The sequence below is a fragment of the Chaetodon auriga genome, chromosome 9, assembly GCF_051107435.1.
Source record: "Chaetodon auriga isolate fChaAug3 chromosome 9, fChaAug3.hap1, whole genome shotgun sequence".
NCBI classification, from domain to species: domain Eukaryota; kingdom Metazoa; phylum Chordata; class Actinopteri; order Chaetodontiformes; family Chaetodontidae; genus Chaetodon; species Chaetodon auriga.
Genome location: NC_135082.1, coordinates 8,323,597 through 8,340,000, shown reverse-complemented (window position 1 = coordinate 8,340,000; position 16,404 = coordinate 8,323,597). Strand labels below are relative to the sequence as shown.

Here is a 16,404-nt window from a genome sequence, read left to right as displayed (position 1 = left end):
CCGTGTGACAGTAAAAAGCATATTACACAGACAACATATAGATACAAAGACTCCAATTCTGTTTCCAGTGAACAAAATCTGACCCAAATATAAGCATGAAGCAGCGTAGAGGCATCAGTGTGGGGCTGAATCTTTGCTTTATGAAAATCTCCTTTGATTTGGCAGCAATATCAATAAAGACATCCAACACGCAGCATCTTTAAAGTACATTTCACACAGGGGCGTAACAATACATCTGACACAAAACAATATCACAGGATTAAAATAGCTGAAAGGAGATCGGAGGAGAGAGACAGAGGAGGAAGAAAGAAGCGAGAAAGGGGCTGATTTTGGACAAGAGTGAGCAGGGAGGTGAGAGTCATAATTTCATAAAGAGAGCAGGAGAGAGATTGATGGGAGGAGACAGGAGAAGGGGGAAAGGTTAAGAGCGTTAAGAGGAGGAGAGGATGGAGAGGAGACGACGAGGGAGGAAAAAAGAGGGAAGGAGATGGGGGAGTGTGAGGACATGAGAACAACGTGTACACAAATCAAAGCCAATACTGTGAAGTACCAGTGTACAGTATCCAGCACTAGAGTGTGTGTGTGTGTGTGTGTGTGTGTGTGTGTGTGTGTGTGTGTGTGAGAGAGAGAGACAGCTAGGAGTGTGTTTGTCAACCTCTCCATCTGCCTTGTGTAGAGCAAGAGCTCATTATTGCTAGTCCACCAGTTTTCAGCTCCTTCCACACATAGACACTTAAACATTTATGAAGACACTCTTGCACATGCATGCAGTCATAGTACGTGCACTTGCACGCACTTGTGGAAGACACACACACACGCATACATACACACACACACACACACACACACAGCAGATGGTAATTGAGGGCGACCACTATTCGCCACGAGCACCAGGGGAAATTAGCTTCCTTGTCCCTTGGCCAATCAGACACTGAGGAGTAAGTCCCTGAGCCAATCATTAAGGGCCAAATTAATTTGCTGCTAATCACCCACTCTCGGACAGGACATGAGGAGAGTCAGAGAGACAGAGAGACAGAGAGGCAGAGAGAGGGAGACTGGGTGAGGGAGGGAAAGATGAAGGGCAGATGGGAGGAAGATGGAGAGAAAGAGGAAAGGGAAGGGAGAGATGATACAATACAGAAAATACATAACTTCAGCATATAAAGAGTCTGGAGGTGGTGTCATTGTTTTAGACTGTCAAAACTAAAAACACAGGAGCAAACGTGTAAGGAAAGGAGCAAACAGTGTGTTTGTCTGCTCTAACGTAAGCTGCAAACATTAGCATATCAGGCTAACTAGCTTACGGCCTACAGAAGTGACCGAGTCTTTCGTTCAAGGAGCATTTCATTCGCTCACTACATTTGTGCAGTTACAGGTTCGTTCACGACTTACACACTGACTGTGCAGTCTTTTGCCACCGTGTGGAGGACATTATACAGTATATCAGAGTACACACCAGCAACCTCAAGCCAATCTGGTTACAGCATAACATTTGTCAGTCACATTGGTGAGTCCTCATCCTAAATGCTTTTCTCTTACAGTATAACAGAGAAAATGAAACGTGCTGTTCAAAGTACAGGCAGTAAAGCATAAGTCCAACAGCTGTCTTGTTTGTCCATTTAAACAAGCTAAGCAGCTACAAAAAAGGTTATGTTAGCCTGAAATAACAGTCTGCTCTTAGATTTTTCCTCATCATTCTCATAATCCTACGGCTAACTGTGTCCTACAAGAGTCATCATCAGCTGGTGAGGATGGTCACTTTCTTCTATCATGTATATCATGTAGCTTTGTATCAAGCACATATGAGACCTGAACAAAAAAAGTTTCCTGCTGAATTTTCAACCAACTTTCTCTCTGGGATAATTGTGAAGAACATTTTTGCTTCTTTTTTTTTAATTTAATCTGTTCATCAAATGAAAACCTACAGATGACTCCATACTGAAAACAATCAGAGAGAGAAAAGCAGCAGATAATGTTTTGAGGAAACACGAGAGTTACTCACATTCTTGTTTGAAGGTGAAATATTCTGTCAGATGTCTACATTCATGGTTTCCCCTTAGAAGAAAGAGCGTCTTTGGGTAGAGGATTTTCAGTGACCACAGGTACAACACACACTAAAGATTCACCGGGGAAGAAAAACATAAAAACTAGTTAGAGATAAGCAGCTCCACAGTAACATCATTGAACCTGCCAAAAAAACAAGGTAGTTTCAGAAATTTGGGTCTAAAGATAGACGTGAACAGAAATTTGACAAGAATCATGTCCAATAAGAGCAAGCTGATTGAGTCTGACATCTCTTAGACTTTAAAATCATCCAGCATGTTTCTGTTGTCATTTCGCTAAACCTATAAATGTCTCAGAGGGTGTTTTCTCACCTTTATACAGTATCATCCCTGCTCTACATTAAGTGCCCTGTCTACATGCCCTTGAAGTGTGTTAGGAAGGTGGCCTAAATATTGCTCCCTCCACTGCAAACTCACTCCATGTCAAGGATACAGCCCTCATGCCATGTGTATGCCATGCAACCGAAGCCATTCACCATGTACTTGCATCATGATATCAGCCCTCTGGATAAATCATCCTTCCTTACATGCATTTCAGTGAGCAGCATATTATATTCTTATTAGTGGTTACTGACCTTGGATCATCCATGAATTTTACATCACATCACGTTGGAGTGTGTACATTTTCAGGCACACATCGTGGTGCGTCAGTGCTAATCTCAAGTAGCTTTGTACATTTATAATACAGCACAGTGTTGCATACCTCAGTAGTGAAATAATTGTCAACGTGTACACTTAAGGGCAATATATGCTATAATGGACTCTGATTTAGTTGTAAACGTACTGCATACACCTTAGTAAACATTTTTGAGTGAACACACACCCAGTAAAATGTTCCTATATACCACAGTGAAGTTGGTGACAAAGTGTCCACCCTCACCTCGATACTGAAGTAGCCCCTGTCCACATAGTCCCCCAGGAAGAGGTAGCGTGTGTTGGCAGGAGAACCTCCAACTTCAAACAACTTCATCAGGTCGAAAAACTGGCCGTGGATATCTCCACACACTGTGGAAACAGCACATGACAATGTTAGGATCATTAAGACCACAGCTTTCATCTGCCACATGTTGTATTTCCACAATTCAGTGGGATTCAACGTGGGACCGTATTTGCTTCAGCAGCTCCATATGGCCTGATTTGCATCTGCAGATGCATATATATCCTGTCTGCTGATCGAGATACATCACTCATCTGTCTAATGAAAAGAGAACCAGAAAATAAGCGATAAAATGCTCTTGAAAGAATCTATTGCAATCATTTTGAGGTCTCTGTTCAAATACTACCTGCTCGTCAAGTAACACACCAGGGATTGAGGAAAGGTCCTCTCATATGTCAATATTCCTCACCAAAATGTCTCTATATCTGTGCTTACATACTATTTTGTTTTGATTTGTTCTCAATCATGATGCACAAAACTCACATGCTGAACACTTCATATTTTGAAAAACTTCAGGACTGTCTGCCTATATGATCTGCCAGCATACATCTTCCCATATGCCTCCCACACCATCTGTCTGGCCTCTCCTTTCGCTTTTAGTTGATGTCATAGTTCCCCTCTGCAGCCATTTTACGGTGGCCATTTCGCATCTGTCTGGCTGGCTACTTCTGTCTGTCTCTCCATCTGCTTGCTGTGTTAATGTCTGTTTTTGTGTCTACTCCTAAGCATTCGCTTTAATTTGAACTGGGAATTGGGAATGCAAAATGGCATGAGTGAAATTGAGCCGTACCTGTCTGCCTCCTCAGACCTGCCACAGTATTTTCCCAGAAGCCTTCATGTGACACCCTAAAAGCCTGTCAGTTCAAATTTCAGCCGTCCACCTGCCTGTCTGTTCACTAGTTGGTCTATCTTAGAACATTTCCAGAGAGACTCCATCAAAGTGCTAAACTGTTCAGAATATCTCCTCAACATTACATTTGCTTGAAGCCTTCCCCAAAAGAACCACTTTTTTTCTGTAGTTTTATCTCTGAAATCTATTGGCTATTTCCAATCATAGCTGACTCTCAGGTGGGTGTTTCTAGGTCAAAATCTGTAGACGTGGAGAAACTTGGAAATGGGGATCAATATGTTTCTCATTGGGAATGAGCAGGTTTGAGAACCTCTGCACTAAGCTGCTTATGATCGACTGTCTCTCCATCTGCCTGTCTATCTGTCCTTGTCCCCGGGGATCTGTACCTGTGAAAGCCGAGCGATGTTCCCACACTGCGTGGGCACAACAACCCACACTGAATTATCTCATCGCCAGCATTTGCATAAACGCACACACACACACATATGCGTAGACACACAGGTACATTCACCAAGCAGTGTCGATAGGTTGAGTGTGTCTGAGTCTGTCTGCCTGTCTGCTTGCTTGTCTGTCTTGTGTGTCATCGTCTCAGAAACTTGTTTTCCATTTTGTTCTTCATCGATCTCAATCTCCACCTCCTCCTCCTCCCTTCGACATTCTCCTCGGTTCATACCACTTCCCTGGCAAGGGAATACATGCAGATATTACCAAAGCTAGTATGCGCTATTGTGAGGTGCCTAAGTGCCAATTGGTTCTCTCAGTGAAGTGCGACCGAACAACAGTTCATATTAAAAGGGAGCAGATACATAGCAGATTAATGAATCGTCGAATGGAATCTGATTAATACATAATTACTGATCTTTCTGCCTTTTGCTCTGCAGCTCCATTCCTCTGTCTCTCTATCTCTGTCTCTCCGGTTTGACGGTTGCTATCTGTGCCCTCAATGTTAAAGTGTGTTTGCCCGTCGCTCATGCACACATATAAAACACACTCAGAGTTTTTTTGACTGTAAGTGTGGAATATTTTGACATTTAGAAAAAGATACTTATTGACTTTGCTGCCAAGGTTTAGATGAGATGATCAATACCACTCACCTATCTGTACGGTATATATGAAGCTAGAGGCAGCAGCTGATTAGCTTAGCTTAGCTAAAGACTGGAAACAAGGGGAAACAACAAGCCTGGCTCTACCTGCCTATGTGCCTCCCAGCTGCCTAAATAACATGCCATATTTGTTTTGTTTAATGTGTACAAGAATGGAAGTATAAAAACAACAATTCAACATTTTACAGGGGTTTTTCTAATCCAGGAGTAATATCCCAGCAACTAGCGGAGACTCCAGGAAGTTACTAATCCTTAGCCCCAAGTACACTTTGTTTTTTGTGTATATTGACCAGATGAGATATTACATGTTAATTAGTGAACCAGTCACCTCCCCCATTCCAGTCAAAGCTAAGCTAAATGGCTGCTGGTTCTAACATCATATTTACTGACAGGCATGACAGCAGCATCAGTCTTCTCATATTACTCTGGGCAAGGAAGCAAATACCCACATTTCCCAAAATGTCAAACTATTCCCGTAACTGATGTCCAGTGTGACTCTGCACTGTAATTCTTCGCTAAATTACAGACTAATTCACACTAGATTCTTCATCACTAAACCATACCCGTGACTGGCGCCTCAATATCCAACATAGTTCGTTCCTGGCGCAGGATTGCGGCGCCCTCATCGATGATGCGCAGGGCCACGGCCTCCTCCAGCCGGCCTTCCTTGGTGAGGTGGGCTTTAAGCAGGTCCACCCGCGGCCGGCCCTCGGCATCAAACACCTCCTTCATGGTAAGCCGGTGGGCCAGGGGGAAGGGGACCGCTACAGACAGAGGGTGGGAGTGACAGAGAGGACACGGAGGAGATGAAAGTGAGAAGGTGTGCAGAGTGAGATGGAGTCAGAGGAGAATCAATGATGGAGGAAGGAAATTATTTGAGATTAAGAAGGGGGAGGAGAGTTTGAATGGATGTATGGATACATGGAAGGAGGTGAATTAGATAATGGAGGAAATGAGAGAGGTTGATGCAGGAGAAAAGAGAAGAACATTTATTATAATGCAGAACATGATTTATTGATATTTCCTGTATTCTTCAACAAGCTTGGCCACGAACATCACAAGCCCTCAGTCCTCACCATTATCCTGATCACACCCCTGCTGCAGGCTTTGACTCTGTGTGTGTGTGTGTGTGTGTGTGTGTGTGTGTGTGTGTGTACGTTGTGAAGGCCTAGGTGGGTTGCATTGAAGCTGGGGCTGCCAGAGTTATCAGGGCTGCCTGCCTCTGTTCTGCAGTAATGTCTCTCTGCCTCTCTGCCTCTGTTCTGCAGTAATGTCTTTCTTACATAATGAAGGCCCCCAGGGCGCTGCTGGAGAGGGGGGTTGACTGACGACGGGGGTGATACAGCAAGAGTGCACAGCTGCACGTGAGGAGTCACATACACACATAGGAAGACACACTCGAGAAAACGCAGACACACACACACAAGCAGTCTTAACAAACAGGCACAAACTCAGTGGCAAGAAACAAAAGGCAGAGGCGCAGGGGCGCATGCGTAGATCATGTATGGCACAATGGCGTTAACATGCATGATTGCATGTGTGAGCCTACAGTGGTACACACACACATCCAAGCTCATAAAAGGTATTGTTATGCAGGATCCACAGAGCCTGTTGGAGCCCCACCAGTGCTAACACAGATAATGGCCTAGATCACAAACTAAAAACTAGGCCTGGCTCTCTCTCTCTCACACTCTACACACACACACACACACACACACACACACACACACACACACACACACACACTTTCACTCTGTCACTTTGTCTCTGTTTTGCACTCTCTCCTCTTGCCCCTTCTCTGTTTTTTTTTTTAATTTTTCACTCCTCTTTCTCTCTTGCTGATTCTGTCTCTTCCTGTCACTGTAACAGGCCACAGTCTCTTCAGCAGCTTTCACACTGATGTCCATTATTACATTTTATTTATTTACTTTTTTTTTTTTTTACAATAAAAGTGGCCCAACAACCACATCAAACTACACTGTATAGTTTTATGTAATCATCACTGAAACATCAGCAACGTTTAGCCAGTATTGCTAAATGAACCGTAAGGCGGGGCATGAAAAGCACTGGACAAATCAGTTACAATCCACCTAAATCAATTTATGTGGAATTATGAGGATTTTACTCAAAATTTCAAATTTGTCTGTTGATGAAAATTGCTTCTGACAAACCATGCAGTTATGGTTGCTTTGGTTTTGAGCTATTTTCAGACGAAAGGACCATCTAGTCCTTTGGATCTCACCTGGAAAAGAGGGAGCATCCAGAACAGAAAGGCTAATAGATGCCTTTCTGTTCTGGATCACACTAAAGATGTCATTGAGCACTTTAAGCATGCAAACACACCAGAACATCCCAGGACACCTTCACCAAAACACAACTCAGGGCACCCTAAGCCTTTTGGGACACACACACACACGCCTGCATATGTATTTAGACACCCTGAAGTATCTAACAACACCACAACATCCTTTCTATGTGTCTGAAGACTGAATACAGCACACAAGAGACACCCCAGGGTAGCAAGAGCTGCCAAACTGAAGGCTCTGCTTTCCATCGAATAGGAACAGCAGATCTAGATGTTAAAACCAGTTTGACCTTTCAGGCCAGGACTGATTGATATTTTAAAAGGTTTGTGCGCCCCCAGGTTGTCAGAGAACACAAGTCACAAGAAGAATTACTCATGCATGTTGGCATTTGTGTGACTTCACCTTTACTGTATTTATAGAAGGCAACAGCAAGGCTCAGTCAGCGTGTGGCTAAACCTCCTCCTTCATTGTGTACTGTCATGTACTACTGTCCTGCATCACACTGTGCTGTCCTGTGCTACAAACTGTAACGATGCTGGTACCAACCACAAAAAGCTGCATGCAAAAGCAGAGAAAAAGCTCCAGCATTCTTTTGAAGCTCGCACATACACATACATGAACTCAATGTGTGTATGTATATTTCTGGTTTGAGGGAAAACTGAGGTCTCTGGTGTGTGTGTGTGTGTGTGTGTGAGAGAGAGAGAGAGAGAGAGAGAGTGAGAGAGAGAGAGAGAGAGAGAGAGAAAATCGAGAGTGTGAAACTCGTAAATTGTGTGAGCGGTGTGAAAGTAGGGCAGGTATGAGAGACTGGAGAGGAGCAGAGACACAGAGCTTGGGGAAGGAACTATACTTGGGAAAACTATACTTGGCAGTTAGGGAATGGAGAGAGGAGACGCTGAGTACCAACACACTCAGACCAAGAAGGTGTTTAGCACCTGACGACTGGTCGTTTGATTAGTGTGCAATTGTAAGGGAATACTAGTGGATCTCAGACAAACTCGAGAGGTTGGAGCACACGTGGAAAAGCTGCAGACTGAAGCTGCCCAGACAGCTTTGAACTGCAAATTCTGTAAATTGTAAAGAAACCACATCTGGATTGAATATTGCAATTCTGATATGAATTTGTGAAACATGATGTTACAGCAAAAATAAAGATTTTTGCTGATTATAACAAAGGGCTTTCTGCTGTGTGCGTCAGAATTTATAGGCCTAGAGCACGCCATTAATTAAGGGGGAATGCGTTACATTTAATACAGCACCTCCATTTATAATATACAGTGTATGCATTCAGTAGTATAACTGGCCATGACATGGAAACTACTTTGTGCGCCACCTGATAATATGATGCACCTGGTCCAAGTATTTGTACGTATGTTATTCCTATGCTCTGGACAGAATTAGATTTCGACTTTTACAAAGATAAGTCATAAGCAAAGAGAAAAGAACATGTATAAAGCAAAAAAAAAAAACATTTCACATTTATTTTCACTTATATTTTACCATGTTCATCTTGGTTTGGTGTGTGAGCATGCCAGCATTTGCTAATTAGTAACAAACACAAAGTACAGCTGAGGGAAATATTAGTCTTGCAGGTGTTTTGAACATAAACCGAAGTATTTTTGGTCATTTTGACCTGTTTATGGCTCCAGAGGAAATGTCAGGGGATACCCAAAGTCATTAGGATTCATCCTCTGGGTACAATGGATATCTATACTAGATTTAATGGCTATCTGTCCAGTACTTTAAATATAACAGTCTGGATAAAGTGGTCCAGCCAACAGACTGATATTGCCACCCCTAAAGCCATGGCTAAAAATTCCTAATTACAAAGGCACACACACTGCACCGGCCTCATAAAAAAAGATGGGATGCTTTTGTTTTCCTTCTATGTTAATTGAGCTTTTGTATCCTCCTGGTTTCTCTCTAAAAAACCCTTTGTGATTAAGCAGTTATGTAAAGGACTGCACTGATAAGTCAATTTGGAGCAAGTCTAGCATGCGAAAGTGAGAAAGGAAATTTAGGTATTTTTAAGCAAACAAAGCTTGAGCTCCTAGTAAGCAGGAAGCAAAAGAAAAGGGTTTTAAATGTGAATTTTCATTACCAACATTTTTAATCACAAAGGACATTGAGTTCAGTTTCAGTGACTAAATCATCGTGCTTGGCACACACACACACACACACACACACACACACACACACACACAAAGGATCGTGGCTTCATCGCCTTAAAAAGATGGACTTCGGAGATGAAAATCATTTTTCCAAGTCCGTATGAGAAAATGATGTCTCGGTTCCAAACAAAGGATCATTATGTGTCATTTGGAGATGACAAGAAAGAGCAGACTCTTCGTATGCATTTTGTTCTTGAGCATGGCAGAGCAAACTGTGCTCACTGACGATTCAATATACTGAGTAGCTTCAAGGGGTCTGGTGCAACCACCCTAAATGAAGTCAATGTGTGAGATCTATCACAAGTCTAGTTTCTTAGTCCACAGGCAGTGATGGAAGCTATGCAGAAAGAAAACAGGCAGGTTTCTGATTTTCTTTGCAATATCTCATCCATCAAGCCTGGAAAACTTTTGTTCAGTCAACATACATATGAGCAGGGGTTGACTTTTTGCCTTAAAACTCCATTCTGTACGAACAGTGACTGATGGGACAACCAATCCTGCCAGCTTGATGCACACACTAAAGCTAGCATCAACACACAAGCACGGTTTCACAAACTATGTTTATTGTGAATTCACCTGTCCATTCTGGTCAGTGTGAAAACCAAACGGTTTGACTTGGACCATCTTTCCAAAGTAAAGTGGTTGAAAATCATAAATTATTCATTATAAATTATTATAAATTATTAAGTGTTCATCAATGTGTGTTGTCCTTGTAAATAAACACATGAGATAAATGAAATACTGGCTAAAGAGTGATGAAATGGTGTCAGGGTGAGTTCCACATCATTAATCCTCCACAGTGTAAAGATGGTGTTAGCTTGACATACAGTAAGATCAGAACATAAATGCCACACTTCTTGAGAAGAGTGATGGTGGACAGTATTTCTCTCGAATGCCGCTCTCAGGCATTTTAGCACTATGTGATTCTGCCAAATGCTTCAACCTTGTGAGGGAGCTCTGCTTTCTGACAGTCCAGTATGAACTGTCCCTTGTCTGAGTACAGATGACGAACACAGTGAACTCCACTGCCTGAAGTGCAGATAAGTGGAGTGGAAAAAAAAAAATGAATTTCATCCAGGATTTTCACTGAAGCTACCAATCACATGACGTGTGGCATGTGTGTGAGGTGAGCTAGATCAAGGGGTGTAAGATGAGCATAGAAGTGAAAGCGTTTTTAGCTTCTTCCCGATGCACTTTGTACCGCTTTTGTCTTCTGGCCCACTCTCCATAGCTGAACTCTCCAGTGTGGAATTTATTAAGGGCCAAAGCTGCCAGCTCAGCCAAAAATCTCCACATCACAGCACAGTGAGGGGGGAGCCTGAGAGAAAATCTATGACATAGCTTTCAACCAAATCTCCTAAATTTGTTTGGGCTGGCCTAATAGCCTAACTGGAGCAGAATCTGATCAGAATCATCTTGTTATTGTGTGCATCCTCCCTAATGGCTAAAGTTAATTATGGGGATATTTCATCACTTTTAATAACACAGGGACACCATTCACAGTGAGAGGGGCTGCTGCAGGATGGAGGAAGTGACAGCAAGTGAGAAGAGACAGATTGCAGAAATGACTGTAGAAGTCACCCATGATCCATCTGTCCTCATTTGTGTCTGTCCACCAAATGTTGCAAAATATGACTAAATAGGTATCACACAGCACACATTTGTGCTCCAGTAAACTGATTGTCAGATCATTTAAAAGAAAGGGAAATCATCTGTGCTGCTGAGTAATAAATATGCCAGACGTTCAACAATAATCACACAGTAAAAATGGTTCATAAAAAGTAATTACAGAAGCACATACAGTATGTACTACATGCAGCCTGGATTCATCCATTACAGTGCAATACTGTGCCTGCCCAGACTGTAACTGTCTGGTGTTCATCCAGTGACATCGACCAGAACTGATGGCATGCCTATGTGTGTGCATGTGTGTGTGTATTTGTATGTTAGATGTATTGCCCTCTACAGGACCTCATTTAAAGTGATCACACACACACATCTCCGAAGATCAGTTCATCCCGATGCCTGTCTCTGCATGAATAAATGAAAGAGGGAGAAACTGAGGGATGAAAGAATGAGAGCAGCGAATGAGAAGAGAGAGAGGGAAAGCAAAAATTAGGGTGTATGAGAGCTGAGAGATACAACTGTTCACATGCATATTGTGTGTGTGTGTGTGTGTGTGTGTGTGTGTGTGTGTGTGTGTGTGTGTGTGTGTATATGTGTTTATCTACCATCTTTGACCCAGATCAGCTAACACAGATCCACCGGTCTTTGAAGGTGGTGGTGGGGGGGACAACCAAAGATGCGTTTGAAGTCATTCAATTAATGCACAGTACACACATGAAGGACCATCTGTGTGCACATAGAGACACACACACACACACACACGCACACACGCAAACAGAAACAACGGCCCATCCCCTAACAGCCTGTCCTCATTAGACAATCTCTCTCTCTCTCTCTCTCTCTCTCTCTCTCTCTCTCTCTCTCTGGAGTACCTCCTCTATAAATAGCCCTTGCCCTGCCACCCTCCCCACAGGGCACACGCACAGAGACCTGTCAAGGTGGGACCCATGGCTCATAAGAATAACACCAAAATCTAACACACACACACACACACACACACACACACACACACACACACACGCACACACGGCTCTAAGGGAACCATGAGGGAATGGGACAGCATGTTACACTAAAAGGAAATATGCCCAGTGTGCCCCAAGCCTTGCCAGAGGTGGTGTGTGTGTGTATGTGTCTGTGTGTGTGTGGTTGTGCATGCATGAATGCATACATGCATGTGTGCATATTGGATATGGTCCCACTCAGCTTTGGTGAATACTCTCCACACATTCATTGATATGTTTAAAAGGTCTCAACTTACAAATGATAAATTCCACCTTTGCATCTTACTTCTTAATAGGGATTACTTTCTCAAAGCTAGGCCTTGAGTTTCAACAAGGGGTTTTAACAACACACTAACTGTTTTTGCTCCTTATAAACTACATTATCAGACTGTTTAGTGCATTGGCACCCTACCCAATATATGGCATTTGGCAGCAAGATTATTTCTGTGTAGCTCTGCCCTGTATTATGCAAGCATGCATACAGTATGCTGAGTAATCATATGACAGGCAATATCCTGAAAGTGACAATTGTGCAACTGAGGCCGGATGGTTTCTTGTTTTAAACTCTCCTGAAATACTAACATGTTTCTTTTCATTCCTTAGACAGTGGGGAAAAACATGTACTAAGGCCTAGTTTATATGAGTGTTTCTATACTCAAGGCTAAGTGATAAGTGCCAATACAGTAATCATTCACTGAATTTACAGATTTATTTAGGCACACCTATGAAATTAGATGCAATATATAAATTTCTGTTGCACTGGACACTTTTACTTTTAATTCTGTTTGCACTGGACATTTGGACATTTTTACTTTTAACTTTGAATTCTTTAAAATAATAAAGTCTATCTTTATGATGTTTATAATGTTCACTTTTTATTGGCATGGTGTCAGAAAGGCGTTGCTTCAACTCCATTGTCATTTCTGAGCTTCTATAGGCCATTCTCACACCATACAACTTGTCAGAGTTGGAAAGGTACAGCTGGAACTAATAACATTAATGATGTACCTTTTCCATTTGGGTGAACCAGTGGGCCATGTCAATGAGCTAGCATGGCCATTACAAGGGGCCGCCACTGGAACGGCTAAATGGAACACAGGTTAATGCTGTTAGTCACACCTGTGTTTGACATATCAAAATATCCACCATGAAAATGGTTGCTGGAATGCAATATATTGTAAGATATCTGTGATATTTTGTCCACCCACATTCACATAACATGGAAAACTGTTCAATCAAGCAAACTTGTATCTGTTTCAACTGGATTCTCCAGCTCCAGTGAACAGTGTGACATCTGTGGCGATTCATTTCATATTCTTTACTTCAGATTTTTTTCCAGCATTGGTTAAATATTTAATCTATAATGTTAAACATTTCAACAGATATCCGTCATTACTTACCCAAACCCATTGTGATGCGTGTTGTCAAGTATTTGATTTACGACAATATAAAAAACAAGCTAGTCCTTCCATGTAACCATGAAATGCTTGATATTTTTATGTTAACAATGTTAATAGACCTGTTCCACAATAAGTAAGCTCTAAGCTCTGTGTCCCAGTAAGCCCTGACAGTGAACCAACATGCTCAATACCAGATCCCAGAAACTAGCTGACACAGTATATGGAATGCAGCCATCATTAATGTTTATTAATCATAGCTGTGCCTCTGCCATGACAAAAAAAAAAAAAAAACCCTCTATAAGACAGAAGCTGAGCACTGGTAGTGATGCATTACACTTCATCCTAATTTGCATCATGTTCATGTTTTCATGTTTACAAATTAAGCATTAGGCCGGCAGTATCACATGCTTCCAGCCCACTCTCCAGGTTTTACACTGATTAATACACAAAACAACCTTACTCACTATACTTCACTATATTTCCACTGACAGTGGTGGAATGTAATTAAGTACATTTACTCAGGTACTATACTTCAGTACAAATTCCAAGTACTTTGACTTTGAGAATTTCCATTTTATGTAGCTTTATACTTTTACTCCACTATGTCCAAAAAGCAAATAGCGTACGTTTCACTCCCCTACATTTGCTTTTGTTATTTTTCAGAGTGTTATTTTTATAGCGTTCCTGTCCAGTGAAAATCACGCATCTCCAGAGTTGGTGATTTTGATTGTTTCTGCTAAACTGAAAGCTTAAGTGCTCCTTTATGGGTTGAGAATATTCTCCTACTTTGTTAGCGAAATAAACTATTTAAAAACCCTCTTGGGTCAGTGAAAATATATTGTCACAAAGCTCATGACAAGTTGACTTATTAGAGATACATGGTTCTGACAAGACAGTGACACCACAAACATGAGATGATCTTATAGAATATAATGTATTGCTATAAAGGAAACTACTTAACAGTATAAAGAGTAATTCATCTTAAACATCCACAGCAGTAAAATGCAACATACACATTAATGGAGCAGTATATTAATCCAAAAACACCAGTGACAGGAACAATTTTACTGCATAATGAATACTTTGACTTTTAATACTTTAAAACTACTATTTAAATATATTTTGCTCAGAATACTCACATACTTTTATTTAAGTAATATTTTGAATGCAGGACTTTTACTTGTAATGAAGTAGTTTTACAGTGTAGTATTAGTACTTTTACTTCAGTAAATGATCTGAATACTTCTGCCACCACTGCTCACTGCTAAAGGGGTAACCACAGGCAGTGTTACACATTTCACACATTCAACTGATCTTTCATACGGTCTTTTGTTTTTTGTCAGTCAAGCTTTTCACTACTCGCTGTGAGTGCTGATCTTGTTCAGTGAGTCTGTACCGCACCATGTCTGACCCTCACCTCAGGAGTCTGGGACATTCTGTACCAGCCTCCAGGTATGTATGGTTTATGCATTTGTATTTTCTGGCAGTACTGATGCAGTAGTCCTTTAGCAGATAGTCCAAATTTTGCACATCCCAAATTCCTTGCTGTTTAGCACTGGTGCAAGGAGACTGACAGCATGATGTCTCTGAGTTACTAATGATAATGAGGATCCATGTGGCATGAGGCAGTAGTGACAGAACTTATGCTGTGTTTCTACAAAATCTTGTCAAATCTTCTGTTCTACTCCAGCCTGCTTTACTATGTACAATTCATGAGGCAATATTTGGCAGAGACTACTTAAAAGTTATTAAAGTAAACTTTTAAGTAAGAGTCACATTCTCACATTTTGGCTTTGAAGCCTGTTTGATTTTCACAGGCATGCGCGTGCGCACACACATACATACACACACACACACACACACACACACACACACACACACACACACACACAGATGGGTTTGCATGATAAGTGAATCAAAAAGGGTGTGAGAAGTCCATTGGTTAAGTCAGAGGATGCTCTCCTGCCACTCAACAGTGTGAAACACTACTCTCACTCTCTCTCATTCCAACTGCTTCACCTCCTCCGTGGCCTTGTCACATTCTCTCCTTCCCTCTCTCCCTCACCTCGCCCCCACACTCTGCCTCTCTGTCCATTCCTCTAGGTATGCTTTGTCCTTTGGCTCCATCTCAGTGTGCTTCTCTCTGCTGAAAATCACTAAAATCCATAACGTGGGGAACTACCGGGCACAGCAGCTTAGTCCTTGTGCCAGAAGTGACGTCTCTCTGACTGCACACACTAAATCACACTCACCTGACTGATGAATTGTTGTGCTGTTCTGCTGCATGTTTGTTTGAGAGGGTGCATTTACGTGTATGTGTGTGTGTGTTATTGTTGATGATGGATGATGCATGAGGATGTAGCCCACTTTGATTGTTCCAGTGTTGAGACAGCTGAGCTCTGGTGGCCCAGCTGCATTACAACACACATACAAACAGAAATGAAGATGTAAAAATACACATGCATGCTACTAATGTGAGGGTAAAGCCCTGTAACTAATGCATGGACTGGGGGGTAGATGTTCATTTTGGTTGCAGTTTTTTTTTTTTTTTTTCAGGGGATCCAGATTTCCTCGCAACGCCCCTGCACAACTGCATCCATGCAGCTGCACACATACAGGCACAGTCATACTGTAGGCATATGCACATGCAGTCCTTAAGTCTTACGTGCAAAAACTGCAAGAAGCCGCACGCCCCCAGCCCACCCCACCCCCTTGCGAGCACGACGCACGCACGGAATACCGGGGCATGCCCGAGCGACGCATCCAACTGTCAGCTCCGCTTCTTCCGGCAGAGAGACCTTGAGAGTTTATTAAGGGGAGCCAGTGGGAGAGACAGCAAGCCAGGCACCGTCGCATGTGACGGGCTGCGTGCGTGGAAGCGCCGCTGCCATGCCAGCCTTGTTGTGACCCGACAGACACGACAATCTGTGCAAGCTTCGCGGATCAT

At 42.3% G+C, this 16,404-nt stretch overlaps 1 protein-coding gene across 4 annotated transcripts in view; it reads right to left on the bottom strand.

The window, feature by feature from the left end:
• The window catches only part of ppp3cb (protein phosphatase 3, catalytic subunit, beta isozyme), a 31,856-nt gene that overhangs the window by 13,549 nt on the left and 1,903 nt on the right, over positions 1-16,404 (bottom strand). For all 4 annotated transcript variants that reach the window (XM_076738711.1, XM_076738713.1, XM_076738714.1 and 1 more), the window contains exons 2-4: positions 5,517-5,717; positions 2,944-3,068; positions 2,003-2,114 (exon numbers count right to left, since the gene is read on the bottom strand). In XM_076738711.1, the coding sequence (XP_076594826.1) occupies positions 2,003-2,114; positions 2,944-3,068; positions 5,517-5,717 (438 nt within the window). The remainder of the gene's footprint in view (positions 1-2,002; positions 2,115-2,943; positions 3,069-5,516; positions 5,718-16,404) is intronic.